We start from the raw sequence: 19,343 nt of genomic DNA on the forward strand, positions 1-19,343 counted from the left end.
AAATAAAGTGCAAGTAAATAAAGTAAAATTTGAGAGATAACACTAGGATTTTCAATGTGAAAACCATTGCTGGAAGAAATTTGAAAATCCGAGATAAAAACCACGGACAATACTTTCGTAGTCTTGAGCAAAACGATCTACTATTTTCGAAGTAAAGTACAATGGACTCTAACTCGGGCTCACACCCACTTTGCTCTTTCTCTCTCTCTCTCTCTCTCTAGCTTTATGAGTACTCCCCGACCCATCCAAACGCTCTAGACATCATTCTTACTCATTTAATTCTTATAGAAGGTTGTCAATAGATCACGAACACTCCGTGAATGCTCTGACCCCTTTGTAACTTGATCGATTCTTCATTTTTTCCAAATTTGAATTTGATGAAGGTAAATAAAAAACTAAAATTTCCTTTCAAAATTTGGTCCGAAATGGTGCGACTTTAATGAATTTTTATTCTTTGTATTAGCTGAGAAAGTTAGCCTGATTTGAAATAGTGCGACTTGTTGCACTTTCTGAAAAAAAAACACATTTTTTGAAGTCCCAACCCATTAAACTTGAAATTTTATGTGTATTTACTCAACCTACTTGTCCTATATGATGTCTCATTGAATAAAAAAAATGCTTGCACTTTGTCCAACATTGTCATTCCGCTTCCGACATAGTGGAAATCTACATAGTTTTGAAAAATCCTGCAAAAGAGAGGTTTATGTGAGTAGTTGTAATCTATATGTGAGAACATGTGTAATCATATTGCAGTGCGGCAGATTGGTAATTTGATTTTTTTATTTATTTATTTTATCATATAAATTTACGATTATTATTTCATATTATAATTTTAATTAGAAATTTTATTAGTTATTACTATCAAAATTATTTTAGGGCTTGTTTGTTCTTTCAAAATTTAGTTTGTGTAATCGTGTTACTAATTATTATTCTCTAAATAACACTTAGAATTTGTTTTAATTTGCAACCCAAATCAATGAAATCATAGATTAAATGTTATCATGGATTTTTATTTTTTTTACATATGTGATACATTAGAACCGGTAACTATGTTATTTTCTTTTTCATATTTTATTCTTGATTCATTTAATATGATTTTTTTTAGTATATTTAATTAAATGAACTCAATTTTGAAACATCAATGAATAATCTGAAAAAATCGTTATGAATGTACTTAATAGAAATATAATGAATCAACGTTTTAATTTCTACATATATTGTTTTGGTTCAAATAATATATATATATATATATATATATATATATATATATATATATATATATATATTATTGCTATTAAAGATTGCCCCCACAAAAGAAAATTCTTGGCTACGTCACTGTCTCGAAGCACGGGAAGACTATTTAGGGAGCAACTTTAAAATTGTTGTATTTAACAATTCATTTATTTTGAATCTTATATATATATATATATATATATACACACACACACTCCCCTATTATATATTAGTTATCCACTATTATTAAGAATTTTTAACTATGCATGTGAAAGTGCAAAAATTCGTTAACTTAGAAAAGTCAAAGAATAAAATCAACACACTAAAAAAAAAGTAAAACTCAACAAGAATAAGAATGGTGCAAAAGTTACGTATATCCTTATGGGAGATCCTTGCCTCTATTTATACGAATATGTCGGGATTAGGGTTAGACTTGCATAGCTTGTCCTCCAAATTCTTTCCATACGAGTTTGTTTCCATGTACAACTCTACTATATTCTCTACCATATATATTTAGGCAGATAAGTTACAGTAATGTGGATTCTCCTAAGAGTTGGCGGCCTGCTTTCCCTTGGGCCTGTTGCTCAGGCTTAAGGCCTGTTGGTTAGAACAACAATTGTTAAGTTTTAAAATTCTTATGTCCAACAAGGAGTAAGAATCATTTGCAATACAAGACAAGTTTTATATTGCATCGGACAATTTTCATTACTTGCGGATGTAAGCAATCATACATGTGTGATGTGGACCATTGAATGTAATACACACACATCTAAGCTCGTCAAACAACAACCTAGTTTTTCAATTTGTGTAGAAAGATTGACATTAGATATTAAAAGGTAGGTTCACAATTATAGACTTGAGTTATAATTGTACAACGGACAAAAAAAATTCATTTCTAGTCTTTCGGTTTGTCTAAAACGAAGGACATTAAATATTAAAATGTAGGTTTACAATTATGGACCTGAGCTAAAATTGACTTCAACGGACAGAAAAACAAGATAATGAAAATTCATTCCTAGTCTTTTGGTTTTCTTATAAAGACGGACATTAGACATTAAAAAATAAGTTCAAAATCATGGACAGAAGTTAGAATTAACTACAACGGACAAAGACAACAAAATAATGAAAACTCATTCTTAGTTTTTGGGTTTCCTAGAAAGACAGACATTAGACATTAAAAAATAAGTTCACAATTATGGACTTTTGAACTACAATTGAGTAAGTCGGACAAAGATAACAATATAATGAAAGCTCATTCTTAGTCTTTTGGTTTCCTTAGAAAGACTCACATTAGATATTAAAAAGTAGGTTCACAATTATGGATTTGAGCTACAATATGACTACAACGGACGTAGACAAGAATTTGATGAAAACTCATTCCTAGTCTTTCGGTTTTACTATAAAGACATACGTTAGACATTAAAAAGTAGGTCCACAATTATGGACTAGAGCTACCTTTCAAAAACAAAATTTTATAAATAATGGACTAGAGCTACAATTGAGTACAACTGATAAATATAATAGGATAATGAAAACTTATTCCTAGCCCTTCGATTTGCCGAGAAAGATGGACATTAAACATTGAAAAACGACTTCACAATTATGGATTTGAGCTACAATGGAGTACAATTAAGGATTGGATCAATGCTATACATAGTCTATCATTGCAACAATGAATTGCCTATGCTAATTATCATTTTGATGGTGTAGAAGCATCTCTACTACCTGGCTCATGGTTGGTCTGCCATTTTTGTCTTCCTCTACGCATTGCAAAGCAACCCCAACCATAATTTCCATCTTGCGAGTGTCATAGTTACCGTTTATCGTAGGCGCAATAATTTCTCCAATTGACGATGTCACTGCAACTCCATTATTCATTCTCTCTCTTACCCACTTAATCAACCTTGTCTGTTCCACCTCCCCTTCGTCGCCACCAATGGTGTCGACGCCTGTTGTTGCCCACTTTCCGGCCACAATCTCCAACACGACCACTCCATAGCTATAAACATCGACTTTGGAGGTGATTGGGAGATTGGACACCCACTCCGGAGCCATATAACCTCGTGTTCCTCTTATCCTGGAAAAGCTCGGATTGTTCTCACCACTTCTGTTCAATAGTTTAGACAGCCCGAAATCTGACACCTTTGGCTGGTAATTCGAGTCCAAGAGTATGTTGTGAGGCTTTACATCACAATGTAAAACCCATTCCAAGCACTCTTCATGCAGATAAGCAAGCCCTTTAGCTGTACCTAAAGCAATATCGAACCTCTTCTCCCAATCAAGTGTGTCAGCATTTAAATTTTCTGCCAAGGATCCATGCTCCATGTACTCGTACACCAAAAGCCGGTGCTTTCCCTCCGCGCAATATCCCCACATCTCTATCAAATTCATGTGGTTAAGCCTCCCGATCGTGCTCACCTCTGCCAAGAACTCTGCTTCTCCTTGGTTAGCTTCGTCCAGACGTTTTATTGCCACGACACGATTATCAGACAACGTGCCTTTATACACAACGCCACCACCTCCTCTTCCAATCTCTTCTCCGAAATTCCTAGACGCCTTCTTTAGTTCCGCGTAGGTGAATCTTTTGAATCCACAATCAACGTAATTGTAACCTTGCACAGTTTCGTGCGACTTTTTTTGGGTTCTAGACAAGAAACACCACACGAGCAAGATCAACATGATTTCAACTCCTCCGGTTGCAGTTGCAAACCAAAGCATAAACTTCAGTATCCCATTTTCGTGGGATTTCTCATAAGGTCTATAGAGCTGCACACCGAGTTGGCCGGAGCAATTGAATGTGAATTGTTGAGCCGGCTTGTCATACGTTGAGAGTTCACGTTTGGGCAATTTTATGTACATTGAGAACAATAAATTCGAAGAAATACGACGTCCGTTGCGCAACTGTGACTTGACGTAACAGAGATTTTGATCTTTGTATTGGAACCCTCTGCAACCGGGATCCTTCAAGCATAACTCCTCACAGCTCTTTAAGGTGTAATTCGTGAGGAAGACATTATCGTAGCCATAGAATTCGACGTTAGGAAGCTCGACGAAACCATATTCATCCATGTTGCCAGACAAATCGAATTCTTGTTCACATCCGTAGGACCAATCAGTGTCATTTTTCACCTTATATCCAGGTATGCAAGAGCACCTCCTCCCTGAATTTTCTTGTGGAACGTAAGTGCACAGACCGTTAAGTCCACACACGCCATGAATCAGGCACGGTTGAGCCATGGCTTGCCAGGAAACCACCCAACGTCGTCTCTTCTCATCTAGACTGTACAATCGAAGATTACCATCCTCATCAATGGCCATTCTCCTTTGTGGCCCGACACCAAAATCTGTGGCAGTGAAATTGAAGTCATCAGATGACATGAAACGGCCTGATTCATCGAGTATTGCACTTCTGCTAGTATTGTACATGTATCTTCCGGTTTGCAAGCTAGGTACCCCGGGGGAGGGCCAGTAAACGCTAGAAATATCAGGGCCATGAAATACAAGACGAAGGATATTATCATTGTCGAAATGTAAGTTGTAAAAACCAGAAGAATGATTGGTTTGGCTACGTGACGAGATCAAAACTGTGTCTCTGGTGAGAGGTTGATTTGGAAGAAGTGTATCTGTTGGTGAATGAAAACTTTGCCAAAGCGTCACACCCCCAGAGGTGATGAGGACAAGATTACCATTGTTTTGAAGTTGCAATTGCACTACAGAAGCCGAGCCAATCGAACCAGTGTTGGCGGACCAAATGGTGAGTTGCCCAGCGTCCGTTAGTACAAGATTAACAAGATTGGCGTTTCTCAGCAGAGAGAGGGTTGAGAGCTTCCCGTTAACTGGCTCATCTCGGTTGGCCATCCAAACTACTGTGTGATTTCCATTGTATAATGGTTCGGTGAACCATATTGCAAAGCAATACGAATTGTCACCAACACTGTGAAAGCCGGCAGAGAATAGGCCATTTGGTGAAAGTAGAACGTCGTGGTTTTGTCTCTCGACCGAGAGAGAAGAGCCTTGAGTTAAACTATGAGGTACTTCTGAAGATGAAAATGGTGATGATGGTAGCAGAAAGAGAACAAGGATACAAAATGGTGCACCCATGAGTTGTATTTTATGAAAGTTGAAGTGTACATGGACTATGTATGTGTACTTAGCTTTGTATAGGATTAAGCACACATAGTAAACACCCATGAGTATGTGAACCTGATATCATCATTACTGCGTGCGAAGAGGAAAGGGATGAAGATCCATTCAACATTCAAGTATGTCCTTAATTTTAATATTGTTTTTTTCAGTTATTAATTGGCATAAGTGATAACTCAATCCATTTGACTTGAACTCTTCCAAATAAGAAAAAAATATAAAAACAAATTTAATTTCTGACTTTCGTATATGTGAGGGAGACCTCCCAACTGTTTAACCAAAAAAAAATACCGAGTGATAACCATATGACTGGATTCTTCTATAAATTAAAACAAATAAGAAAAAACATTAAAAAAAAAAAAAAAAAGTTAATTTAATTTCTCACTTTCACGTATGTGACTAGATTTCCAAATTATTTAACACGAATAAAAATAAAAATTAAAAATTAAAAAAACTGGGGGTGGGGGCTGCGCCGCCCCTGGGTGACGGTAACAGGAGTTGACTTCCAAACAGTGGAATGTCAATACTTTTGAAGTACAATGGCCAATGACTTTTGTTGTAAACATTTATTTTCCATAAAATTTATACAACAATCGGTCAATGACTTTTGTTGGACCCAGTAGCCCCTTCAATGTTAGAACTGACTTTTGTTGGACCCAGTAGCCCCTTCATGTGCAAAGTTATTTAAGAATCAGGAGTTCATACTTTCAAATTATACATTTCATGGGTTCTCCATCTTTTATCCTTGTCCTTTCTTTGCTCCTATCATCACCACTATTTTCATTTTCAACATTACCTAGTAGTTTAAGCGCAGACTCGTCTCTCTCAGTAGAGAAACTGAACGAGGTCTTAATTTCACCAAATTCCCTTTTCTCTGCCGGCTTTCACTATGGCCATGACAATGCCTGTTTCTTTGCAATATGGTTCACTGAACCATTAAATGACGGAAATCACACGGTGGTTTGGATGGCCAATCGAGACCAACCAGTTAATGAAAAGCTCTCAATCCTCTCCCTACAAAGAAATGGTAATCTTGTGCTAAAAGATGCCGGGCAACTCACCGTTTGGGCTACGAACACTCAGTCAATTTCCATGGTGGAATTACATCTTCTTGACACTGGTAATCTTGTTCTTCTTACATTGGAGGGTGTGACTCTTTGGCAAAGTTTTGACTCGCCAACAAATACCCTTCTTCCTAATCAACTACTCACTCGAGACACACAACTAGTCTCGTGGCGCAGCAAAAGCGATCCTTCTTCTGGCTTTTACCAGCTCTACTTCGACGATGACAACGTGCTTCGTCTTTTGTTTGATGGTCTTGACACATCCAGCGTTTACTGGCCTACCCCGTGGAAAACTATCTGGGCAGTTGGAAGAACCTCGTACAACACTAGTAGAAGGGCAGTACTTAGTGACACAGGTTTTTTCAATTCATCTGATAGTTTCTGGTTCATGGCCTCTGATTTGGGCATTGGGCCAAGGAGGAGATTGACCATGGACACGGATGGTAACCTTCGAGTATACAGCCTAGATGAGAGGAGACGACTTTGGGTTTCTTCGTGGCAAGCCTTTAAGGAACAATGCAGAATGCCTGGTGTTTGTGGACCTAACAGCCTGTGCACTTATATTCCACATGAAAATCCGGGCAGGAGGTGCACCTGCTTAGCCGGATACAAGATGGTTAATCAGACAGATTGGACTTTTGGATGTGAACCAATATCTAATCTGCCTTGTGACGAAAGTGAGGCTGGTTTTCTGGAATTTCTTCGTGGTGATTTCTATGGTTATGATATTGGGGTCTACTCAAATTACACCTTAGAGAGGTGTGCAAAGGAATGCTTGCAGTTGTGTAGTTGCAAAGGGTTCCAACACAAAATTGACCGGATTAACGGTTATTATGTTTGTAACCTTAAGACACAGTTGCGTAACGGGCTTCTGACTCCAACTTTTGAAGGTTCCATGTATATAAAATTGCCAAAAAATGAACTCTCCTCATATGACGAGCCGTTTCAACCATTCAGATTAGAGTGCTCAAGCCAACTAAGTACACAGCTTGATAGGCCTTATAGGAAATTCCATGAAAATAAGACAGTGAAGTTTATGCTTTGGTTTGCCACTGCAATTGGAGGAGTTGAACTGATCTGTATCTTGCTCGTGTGGTGCTTCCTGTACAGGACCCAAAAAAGGTCAGATGCAACTATTCAAGGTTACCTTTATGTTGATTCTGGATTCAAAAGATTCAGCTATGACGAGATAAAGAAGGCGACAAGTAATTTTACTCAAGAGATAGGAAGAGGAGGTGGTGGCATTGTTTATAAAGGCGTATTGTCTGATCAACGTGTCGCGGCAATCAAAGTTCTCATAGAAGCTAACCAAGGAGAAGCAGAGTTCTTGGCAGAGGTGAGCACCATTGGAGGGCTAAATCATATGAATTTGATAGATATGTGGGGATATTGTGCAGAAGGAAAGCACAGGGTTTTGGTGTATGAATACATGGAACATGGATCATTGGCAGAGAATTTGCAATCAAACACACTTGATTGGGAAAAGAGGTTCAATGTTGCAGTGGGTACAGCTAAAGGTCTTGCTTATTTACATGAAGAGTGCTTGGAATGGGTTTTGCACTGTGATGTGAAGCCCCAGAACATCCTCTTGGACTCTGATTTCGAGCCAAAGGTGTCGGATTTTGGACTGTCTAAACTACTGAGTAGAAGTGGTGAGAACAATTCAATCTTCTCGAGAATAAGAGGGACCAGAGGTTACATGGCTCCCGAGTGGCTATTAAATCGCTCTATCACTTCGAAAGTTGATGTTTACAGCTATGGGATCGTTGTGTTGGAGATGGTTACCGGAAGGAGTGCTACGACAGGTGTGGACGCCATTAACAATGAAGGGCAGATGGAACAGAGGAGGTTAGCTAAGTGGGTAAGGGAGAAGATGACTCAAGGGACTGCAATGACATCCTTTATTGAAGAAATTGTAGAGCCTACATTGAATGGTAACTATGACACATGCAAGATGGAAATTCTTATTGGAGTTGCTCTGCAATGTGTCGAGGAAGACAGAGATGCAAGACCAACCATGAGTCAGGTAGTAGAGATGCTTTTAGAATGATCATTAGAAGAGGCAATGCATTGATGCAAATCATGCAATGACAGGCAAAGCGTGCCTTTAAGAACAGTGAGAATTTTGGGCGGGCTTCTCGAGTTTATCCATCTGTGGTGGTGTTTTCAATGTTGATCTCTTATATTTTGAACAATTCTTTTTTTTTTTTTTAAGGTAAAAGGTAAGCTTTGTTTTGAACAATTCTTGGTTTTCAGTCAATGATGTTTCTGATATTGTTAAATTGTGAAAATTATAGCATGTGGTAGTTGTAAACTTGTGAAGGAAGCTTTACTTGTGCTATATATAAAATTGTAACCACCTTAAACTGATTCCATTTATAAAAAATTCAGCATAAATCCTGTTAAAAAGGATCCTACAACAACCTGCTTATGTGCAAAAATACAATAGCCTCCCTTGGGCCTTTAAAATTTATTAAACATATCCCAACACAATGCAAATAATACATTTCTTTTATCCATTCATTATTTCTCAACATAGTTCAATTTATGGTGGATCAACCACATTCTATTTAATCCAAGTATCATAATTACAATCCCAAGATCTAAAGTCCATGAATATAAGTACAATAACAAAAGTCTACAAGTCTTAGTATAAAATACTATATACTAAGTTTTACAAAAATAATAGGACTTAAATACAAAAATAACAAAAAGGTCTTCTAGTCCAATTTAAGCCTATGGTTGAACGTCATCCGCCACTTCTTTTTCGTTTCCTGAAAAATGTTAAAATGAAGGGATGAACATAAGTTCAGTAGAAAGTGTCTAAGGCATACCTTTTGAGACCCTGTGAATCCACACCATGAATAGGAATAAGGAAATTGGGATTATACCATGCCGAGAGTAAAATATAATTACGACACTACATCATTAATCCAATACCACAAATGAATATGCCATGCAATGATATAACATGTCATCCAATGTCACTCCCCATTTTTCCAAAACCATTCCCATCATTATTTTCAAACTGTTAGTGAACCTGTCCCATGGCAACTCCATGGCGGCACGAGAGGAGGATTGACTACTGTCCCTGACCCATAGCAACTCCATGGAGTCATTTGGGGCCCAAGTGACTCAACCACACTAGGGCGATTTCCCTAGTCCCCTCTAGGTCTCACTAACACCGCGGTCCCTAGGCAACTCCTAGGCGGCTGGGTTTTTCACAAAATCCTTTTCAAAATTCTTTCCCAAAAATCCATATCCATTTCTTTCAAATCAATTTTTCCCATTTTTTCCTAATGATATGCATGAATATCTCATGCTTCTCAATGCCATGTCAAATGAAGGATTTTTACAATTCACAAATCAACATAAGATTTTCATAATTCACAAATCAACACACTTCCATATAGCAAATTCTTGCAAATTAATCATAATAGGCATGAAAATTTGGTACTTAGACAGGCTTTACAACATAAAAAAAAAAAAAAAAAAATTCTAAAATTATATTTCATACTTTCCAATCACCAAACTAGCACTAAAGGCACAAAAGCTTGAATTAATTAACAATTTACATGCTTCATTATCATATATATCAAGCAACACATAGTTACAACTTTGGCACAATATACATATAATAAAGTAAGAAATTTTCTACAAATTAAGCATGCTAATCATCAATTAAGTAGACTAATTCACAAAAACAGGCCCAAGAACATGTGAATTAGAACCCCTACCTCAAAGGAAGAGACAACCCCTAATTTTCTTCACCTCAAACCTTAGGATTTCGAATTTCCTATGGTGCACCAACCAAGGAATTGCTCCTATCAACTTGTAGGTCTCGTCGTGGGCTTCGAATAGCTGCAAACGGCTTTTAAAAATACTAAGTATGGAAGGAGAAATTGAGAGGTGAAGATTGAAACAAAAAAAAAAGAAAAATAAAATAAAAAAATGTTTCTGGAACAGAGAGAGAAGCTTACGAGAAATGAGAGAAAATTGAAAACAAAAAGTGGTCTCATGACCAAAAAAAAAAATGTTTCTGGAACAGAGAGAGAAGCTTGCGGGAAATGAGAGAAAATTGAAAACAAAAAGTGGTCTCATGACCATTTTAAGTACTTGTGGGTCCCACCCATTTTTTTTTTCCTTTTTCTTTTTATTTTTAATTCTACACCACATACATATATGCACACACCTTTAATTTACAATCACTCAAAACATAATAAATAAAAATAAATATGATACAATTGAACCCAACTAAAATACCAGCATACAACAATTTCGGTAGCGGGTCCCACACGGGACCGTCCAACCCGTAAAACGAAAAACGCGAAAATGATCACCCTTGCATTTCAAAGAGTCCTGGACTCAATGAAATGCTCCAAACAACTCTCGGACACAATCGGCACACTCCGCAGTGTCCAATTCGCACAACGTGAAAAGACAAAAATGCCCTCGCATCAACAAAATTCTAGAAAAATGGAAAATGATGAAATTCAAAAATATTACAAAAATAATATTTCTAATATCTGTGGATTTTACATATTTGTGAATGCAAGAAGCATTTAAGGAGAAAAATCAATTTGTACAGTATTTTTTAACCAATTTTATTTTTTTAATTAACGTTTAAGTTTATTTAAATTATTTGTTCAACCATGCGAGCAGGGCGGTGCTAGTAAATTCATAAAAAATTTCAAGTTATGCTCTCAAAATATTTCTAAAACAATTATTTATTGGCCCAAAATTAAAGAGAGTGAATAAATTTAGCTTTTGCCCCCGGGGCATAGCGGCGTTGGCGGGGGAGGTAAGTGTGATACCCCTCGAATCCGAGACACGGGTTGATCAGGTCCAGACCCAAACCCGAGGGAATATCAAACAATTAATATTTTATAATGAACACGGAATACAAAATAAATTTAGAAATGAAATTAAAAGTGGAAGGAACTAAAAATAGAATCCGCAAAATATTATAATTATTAAAATCCATCAAACCCAAACTCCAAAACTCCATCAGTTTACAACTTGGGAATCCATCTCTAGTGGACCCCCATTAAACATCCAAACGGAAGATAAAACAAATGTAATAAACGTCCAGAAATAAAACTATAGAGAGAGCCCTACATCGTCGGAAGAGTGAATAGAGACCTCTGCTCAGCACGAACACGTCTAATCCTGGAACTGTCGTGTACCTGAAAAATAGAAGTGGGTCAGGCCTACGCGCAAGTTCTATACTACTACAATCCAAACAGAGGCCCGATACGCATGTACATCCTAAACAATTCAACAATAGCTAATAGTCCGTAAATATATATATATAGTCACACTAAAGGACTCTCACTGGACTACAGGCCGGTCTCAACCTGACTAGAGGTAACATGCTAAAACGCACACGAAGTGGGCATATGTACCTATACCTAAACAAGGTACACCTCCAACCATCGTAGCCAGCTACACATCCCGATGCATATACGCTCCCTAGCCATCGGTCCTGAGGCTCAAGCTCATACCGAGGCACCATAACAGTACATATATAAAATCTATCCAAAATCCCTTGTATTGCTGCTCAACAAGTAGTTGCCATGACAATACAAATCCACGGGACTTAACTTTTAGTTAATCCCATTCTTATTCCAAGTAAGTGGGTAATGGTATTGATTTAAAAACCAAACCCATCCTTAGTATGCCACCGTCCCATACCGGTGCCTACTTTCCAATCCTCCAGTAGTCAATAATACCAATAAATCAAGTATATATCAACTAAATTCCAACATCCAACATTCAATGTTAGCAGTGATAAAATAAGCATTGATAAATAGGGTCACAACAACAACATATACATGCCCAATTTAAGTTGTTCCCTTTAGTCTGATATAAAGACAGAAGTAATTAAAACTTTCATTTAACACCTTACAAATGACATACAGATATGTAGGGTATGTATCACAAAATCCTAACCTCCACAGTTGATACTAACTGTGATAATGTAAGCATCAAAACAATATTCACAGTATGTATGTAGACATGCTCAAATTATAGTGTTCCACAGAATCAATCTAGTGTTAAACTCAAATCCTCCTAGTATTTAAGTTCCAACAGTTGCTATTACAGAAGTTAAGATAGCTATTATCTAGACCCATCCTTCCAATAATTTATACTAGCAGTGGTAAGGAAAAACGTGAACCACAGAACCACAATACATCCATAAACATGCTTAGTCTAGGTTGAACAAGCATACAACACTACTGTAACTACCAGTTTTATAGCAAAACAGATATCATTTTAGTTTGGTTTAATCTTCATTAGTCCTGGAATCATTTAAGAGTGCAAAGAGTATGAAGCCTAAGGGAAAGAGTAAGGATAGAATCTTGCCTCAGAAACTTTTGTTCAAAGTTTCAACGTCGTCTTCTAAAAAAATCCCGGCGAGTTCCAAAACCCTGTTACTGTTTACGAGTACGAAACACTATTCCCGAACTCAAAATCTGATCTCCACCGTTCAGATTGTGCGAAACTGAGTCATGAACCTATCCTCCAAATTTTAGCTCGATCGAACCATGGACAAAGCGGGATCGGATGTTTGATGAAATCTGGGCAGAATGGAAAAAAACCTGTGCAACCCAGTTACTGTTCACGAGTACGAATCACTGTTCCCGAGGTCAAACTCTGATCTCCACCGTTCATATTGTGCGTCACTGAGTCGTGAACCTCTCCTCCAAAATTCAGCTTGATCGGACCACGGACAAAGCGGGATCAGAGCTTTGATCAAACCTTGGCAGAATATGAAAAACTGCATTTTTCCTTCTCCACTTCTACAAAACGTGTGCTTTGTTTAAAAAAAACCCTACACAGACGTCTACCTTATACTTATAGAGTTTTCCTAAACCCTAGGTTCATTTAAGTTCAACTCACAATCCTAACTGGCCCATCCAATTAACGTAGAAACCTACGACGGCTATAATATAAAACCCTAATTTATACTGTAATTAAAACCCTAGTTAGATGTATTTACCTAATTACCCTATTCACCATTAAATACTTAATAAATAATCTAATTGAACAAAATAATAATTAGTAAACCCAATTAAACCAAATAAGACACACATAAAATAAGACACACATAGAATAATTAAACCAATTACACTTAAACCATTAATGCCAATTAAATAATTAAAACACTAACAAGTAATTCCAATCAAATAACTCAACCAATTACACTTAAACCATTAATGCCAATTAAATAATTAAAACACTAACAAGTAATTCCAATCAAATAACTAAAAACAAATATCATTTAAATAAATTAAATCACCACAAAAGAAAACAATTAAGCACCTAATAAAAAAATAATGACACATAATCAAATAAAATGCACTTAAATAATAAATTAAATACCATTAAATACCATTAAATACCAGGAATATCCTTTTTAAAATTAGGAATATTACAGTAAGTCATTGATGTCTCGCTTTTGAATCGCACTCCTGACTTGAATAGTGCGTGTATTGTGAAACCGATACATGTGCTATAAAAAAAATTAAATAAAAGAATAAATTTAGCTTGTGTCCCGTTCAAATTCATAAAACATCAAACATTTTAGTTATACTTTTGAAAACTTAAGGGCCCGTTTGGTATGCATTATTATTTTTTGCATTTTATTTTCGATTAAAACAAAACAACAATTTTTGTTATAAGAGTGTTTGGAATTGAAATTTTAGGTCATTGCGTTTTCATAATTTTGAAAGCAAATCACATTAAACATGTTTGGTAAGGTCAAGTGTTGCCAAAACTTTTGAAGCAAATCACAAAAAACATACCTAGCTTGGTACTTATTTGAAACCCATGCCTTTGTACAAAATTATATATTTCTTCTCTAATTTCATTTTCTAATTAGATTTCTTTTTATTGAATTAAATATAAAAAATTTTAATATTATAATTAATTTATTAAAATACTAAATGTAATGACCCGAAAATGATACCAGTCATAAAAAAATTTCGGCATGACCTCTGCTAGAAAGGGTCCTATTACAACCTATTGAAATGCATTAAAAAAATGTAATGGCATCACTTGGCCATAAACTAATCTATCATGTCCCAATGCACAATACAAATAATATAAAATATTCCCAAAACAACAATATACATATAAAAAGAGTCTCGTTCTAAAACAAAAATAGCAAAATATAAATCTCTAATCCCGTCTAATCTTGTGGTGGATGGTCGTCCGCCACTTATTTTCCGTGTCCTGAAAAATATTAATAATAAATGGGTGAGCACAATGGCTCAGTAGGAGGTGCCTAAGACACACCTCTTGTGACCCCGTGAATCCAAACAAGGAATAGGAAAAAGAACCGGGATCATGCCATTTCCAGAAGAAAAAAAATATTACCACAACATCAAAAACAATAATCCAAGTTATAAATGAACCATGCCATGTTATGTCATGCAATGTCGCTCCCCATTTCCAAAACTTTTTTCGTCATCATTTCCAAATTGTTAATATAACCTGTCCTTTGGTGACTCCGCAGCGACACAAGAGAAGGATTGGCTACTGTCCCTGACCTTTGGTACCTCCGGGCGTCATTTGGGGCCCAGATAGCTCAACTACGCTAAGGTGATTTCCCCAGTTCCCTCTAAGTTATATTAACTCCACGGACCTTCAGTACCTCCTCGGCGTCGGGGTTTTCTCAAAACTCTTTTTATCAAAACTATGTCCCAAATTTTATTTTATTTTATTTTATTTTATTTTTTTTTATTTTTTATTTTTTATTTTTTATTTTTGTATTTTAAAACAATTTTCCCCTTTTCATTCCAATGTCTATACAAAAAAAAAAAAAAAAAAAAAAAAAAAAAAAAAAAATGCATCATGCTATGTCAATAATCATCATTTTACAACTAATTCAACTTAAACTACATAACATACTTAACAAGAAATTCCAATAAAATTACAACATGCTTTCATATAGTAATTCTAATAAGTCAACAACACAATAGGCATAGAAAATTAACATTTAGGCATGTTTTTCATATAAATCAACTAATACACATTTTCATGAACTTCATACATAACAAATAAATCATTTTAGAGGTAATCAAGACAAATTAAGCATATTAGGTAACAATTAACAAAGGAAATTCACAAAGGAATAAGAAATTTCGTGGATTATGAACCCCTACCTCAATTTTGTAAAAAAACCCCAAATGGGTCCAAAATTTTAGAATTCTTAGAGTGGGCAAAAGCTTAAATTGTTTATACTCACGCGTAGATCTCGCTGAGCTATTCGATTTGCCGCAAACAACACCCAAAAATTTAAAGTGGTTGAAGAGTAATCAAAGATAGAAATTGTAAAAGAAAAAGAAAAAACAAAAGTCAGTGTGAGAGAGAGAAAACTGGCCAAGAGAGATGGTGAGGTTCTACTGAAGATATTGGCTATAAAGCCATTATAATTGTTATAATATCATGTGGGTCCCACCATTTTTTTTTTCCTTTTCTTTTATAATAATCTTTAATAACATAAAATTATATATATACAATAACTAATTCACCATTACACCAATTAACATAAAAAGAAATAATCAATGCACAAAAATATAATTCAAGAAATGCAATGGACCTGTGACACAATCCACGTACACAAAAATCCCGATAACGGGTCCCACTTGAAACTTCCCGACCCGAAAAACGGAAAATGCCAAAATGGCGACCATTGCATTTCCACGAGCCCTGAACTCAAGAAAATATCCCAACCAAATCTCGGACACACCCGGTGTAATACCCCTAATTTCAAAAGGGATAAAAAATGAAATTTAAATTTTATTTTTGTGCATTTTAAATTGATTTTGTATCTATATGCTTATGTGTCCAATTGTTTGTTTATTTTAATTCATTGTGTTATTTTTTTTAATTGTTTGTTTATTTTAATTAAGGGTGTAATTCTTTATTTGTTTGTTTATTTTAATTAATTGTGTTATTCTTTATTTAGTTTAATTAAAATTAAGTTAGTTTATTTAAGTTCAATTATAGTTTTGATAGCAATTCAAGTATAGGCGGCTGAGTATTGTAACCTAGGTTGCTCTATGGGCCGACTAGGATTTAATTAGGGTTTTACTCTAATTATATATGGATGGGGTTCTGTTCTAGCATATATATAGAGAATAGAGTGGTCTGTTAGGGTTAACAAAACTCTTTGCACGTACCTATAAGTTAGAGAGAAAAACAGAGAGTTTAAAGAGAAGGGGATGAAAGTTTTGGCACAAGGGATTTGGGCTGGACCAAGGATGATGGTTGAGGGATATTCGAGGGTTAGAACCGGAGTAGGAGAGTCCTTGACGGCAGTCGAGATCGCCGAAAAAACTTAGAAAGACGGCGACATGGTTTCATCCAAAATTGTAAAGGCGAGTTCTTTTCTTCCTCTTTCCCCTGACCTGTGTTCTGTGCACCTAGATGTTCTCTGAGGTTTAATTCATCGTTAACTGAGAATACATGTTTATTATATGATATTTTGATAATCTATATGTGTTAAAATAACTCTGTTACAGTAGTTGCAAATCTGGGTTCAGTGTTGGTTCTGTATGCCTATTAAAACTGTTAAAAGTCCATTCTCTGTAATTGATTCCAACGAACTGTAAACAAACCATTGAGATGCTATTGGGTGTTATTAAGACTATTAGGATTTGTTTTAAAGCCAAATAGAAAGGCTGGTAGAGGTGGAAAGTGCAAAGCAGAGAGTCGCAGGAATTGCAGAGGTTGGAGACGGCTCTTAGAAGGGGAGAGAGCCGGCTCCATGGAATGAGGGAGCCGGCTCCCTCATCTTTTCTAGGTAAAGAGCCAGCTCCATGAAGTAATGCAGCAGGCTCAAGGCTCTAAAAGAGCCTGCTCTTTCGAAAAATTGAGCAGGCTCTCTTGGAATTTCATTTTTGATTTTTTTTTTTTATTACGAATTACCTGTTACTGTTGGAGGGTTGTGAGTTTGGGACTGAGTTGGAAGTAAACTGAGGTGTTTAACATGTCACTTGGGTGTCCTTAATGGTTCTCCATGCGTGGTTTATACAGGTAGACAAGTAGAATGCATAATACGGAATTAAACCTATTTGCATGCGATTAACGGATGGAAAAGATTAAAATTACCTAATTCTAAATTAGTGATTTAATTAGTATAGCATGAATTTAAAACTTGTTTTAAATGCATATTAGGGTCTTCTAGTGAACAGAGTTGGTCCTATGCATGTTTCAGATTTTGGTTGCTAAACTACTCTGTTATAAATCTGTAGTTTGCATGGTTTTGAACGGAATGGTATTGTAGGATTTAATTGGGGTAATATACACACGGTTAAGCAATTAACTGGATTTTGGCTTGGAGTTGGATTATGGTTTTGGAGGTGGTTGTTGGAATATTAAACTTTACATGGATTAACGCTTGGTTTTACATTGCTGAAATACTAAATACTATTCGGCAATGATATGGATGGTTGGTTTTGGACTATAAATTACGTGCTTATTATTTATGTCTTGTAATTTACCTGGAATTATGTATTGGAACATAATTGCTGAATTCTTATACTTAATTCGGTCAATTATTTGGAATCATATATTGGATTATAATTGCTGAATTCTTATATTAAATTTGGCCAATTATTTGGAATTATGTATTGGATTTTAATTGCTGAATTCTCACATTAAAATTCTGTCAATTATCTGGGTTTGGTTTTGCATTGTAAATTACTTGCTTATCATTTGAATGTTGTAATTTACATGGATATGGAGGATTGTATGCACCAGTATGGGACGGTGGCATACTAGGTATGGTTTAGCTCAAAATGCTAATTCCTACCTTATAGATTTTAATTGGTGAACAGCTTTGCCTGTTCTATCAATTATATGGATTTTGTGGATTGTATGTACCGGTATGGGACAGTAACATACTAGGGACAGACTGATTCAAAATACTCAATCCTACCTATTTTGGGAAGAAGGGTACGAATTATAAAAACATAATTCTCCTTATATTTAAGTCTGTGCAGTTGAATAAACTGAACGACTTACTGGATCTCTTATATAAGTCTGTGCAGCTGAATAAGCTGAACGATTTATTGGAGTTCCTATGGATGGATTTGAATGGACTTTAAATATACGGTTATGGTACCACGAGATGAGCTTGAGTCTCAGACTCTTTGGTTAGGACGCGTATATGCAGTGGATGCGTAGCTAGCTATAATAGGTTAAGGTGTACCCTGTTAGGTCTAGGTACTCATGCCCACCTTTGGGTGCGTTTTTGCATGTTGCCTTCTATTCAGGTTGAGACCCCTATTGTAGTTCAGTAAATGTCCCATAGTGTGGATATATATATGTATGGACTAGATAGATATTGTGAGGTATCTACGGTGTATCTACGTATCGGGTCACTGTATGGATTGCAGCTAGATTAGAACTTGCTCGTGGGCCTGACCCACTCTTCTATTATTCTTTACAGGTGTTCGTCAGTTTCAGGCTGCAGAGCTTAATCGTGCTGAGCAGATATAGTTGTTCACTCCACCGATGACATTGGAATATATTTTGTGTTTAGACTTGGGTTTTGTTTCCAGTCTTTTGAGTTCAGTGGGTTATTTTAGGGGTCCACTGGATGGATTCCCGAGTTGTATAGGTTGGAGAACGATATGTGTTCGTGGTGAATCAGTTGTATCTGAAATATCTTATTTATCAATGGAGTTATTTATTCTGAGGTTTTCAAATATTGGATTACTCTTTTAGTTTTCATTTCAGCAAATTTTATTTATCTCTTTTGATATAATTATTCTGTGTTCGATTATTGCTAATTGGTTTGATATCCTCGGGTAATCGGGCATGGGCCTGGCCAACCCGCATCCGGAAATCTGGGGGTATCACACCCGGCACGCCCTACGAAGTCTGGCA

At 36.1% G+C, this 19,343-nt stretch overlaps 2 protein-coding genes across 2 annotated transcripts; one reads left to right on the forward strand and one right to left on the reverse strand.

Annotated features, from left to right (window-relative positions):
* Window positions 1–2,919: 2,919 nt before the first annotated feature.
* On the reverse strand, window positions 2,920–5,334 carry LOC132279804 (putative receptor protein kinase ZmPK1). The gene has a single exon (XM_059781847.1). The coding sequence runs from the start codon at window positions 5,332–5,334 to the stop codon at window positions 2,920–2,922; it is 2,415 nt and encodes an 804-aa protein (XP_059637830.1).
* A 993-nt stretch (window positions 5,335–6,327) lies between these two features.
* LOC132279480 (putative receptor protein kinase ZmPK1) lies at window positions 6,328–8,906 on the forward strand. Its single transcript, XM_059781470.1, has one exon. It carries the CDS (start codon window positions 6,343–6,345, stop codon window positions 8,488–8,490), a length of 2,148 nt encoding a protein of 715 aa, XP_059637453.1. The 5' UTR covers window positions 6,328–6,342; the 3' UTR covers window positions 8,491–8,906.
* Window positions 8,907–19,343: the final 10,437 nt, after the last annotated feature.

This window comes from Cornus florida, unplaced genomic scaffold (genome assembly GCF_030987335.1).
Source record: "Cornus florida cultivar Cherokee Brave unplaced genomic scaffold, ASM3098733v1 CherokeeBrave_3.0.0_Hap2_Chr10, whole genome shotgun sequence".
NCBI classification, from domain to species: Eukaryota; Viridiplantae; Streptophyta; class Magnoliopsida; order Cornales; family Cornaceae; genus Cornus; species Cornus florida.

Bases quoted from the DNA above. Each gene is read 5' to 3' on its own strand.
- LOC132279480 (XM_059781470.1), top strand. From the start codon at position 6,343: ATGGCCAATCGAGACCAACCAGTTAATGAAAAGCTCTCAATCCTCTCC.
- LOC132279804 (XM_059781847.1), bottom strand. From the start codon at position 5,334: ATGGGTGCACCATTTTGTATCCTTGTTCTCTTTCTGCTACCATCATCA.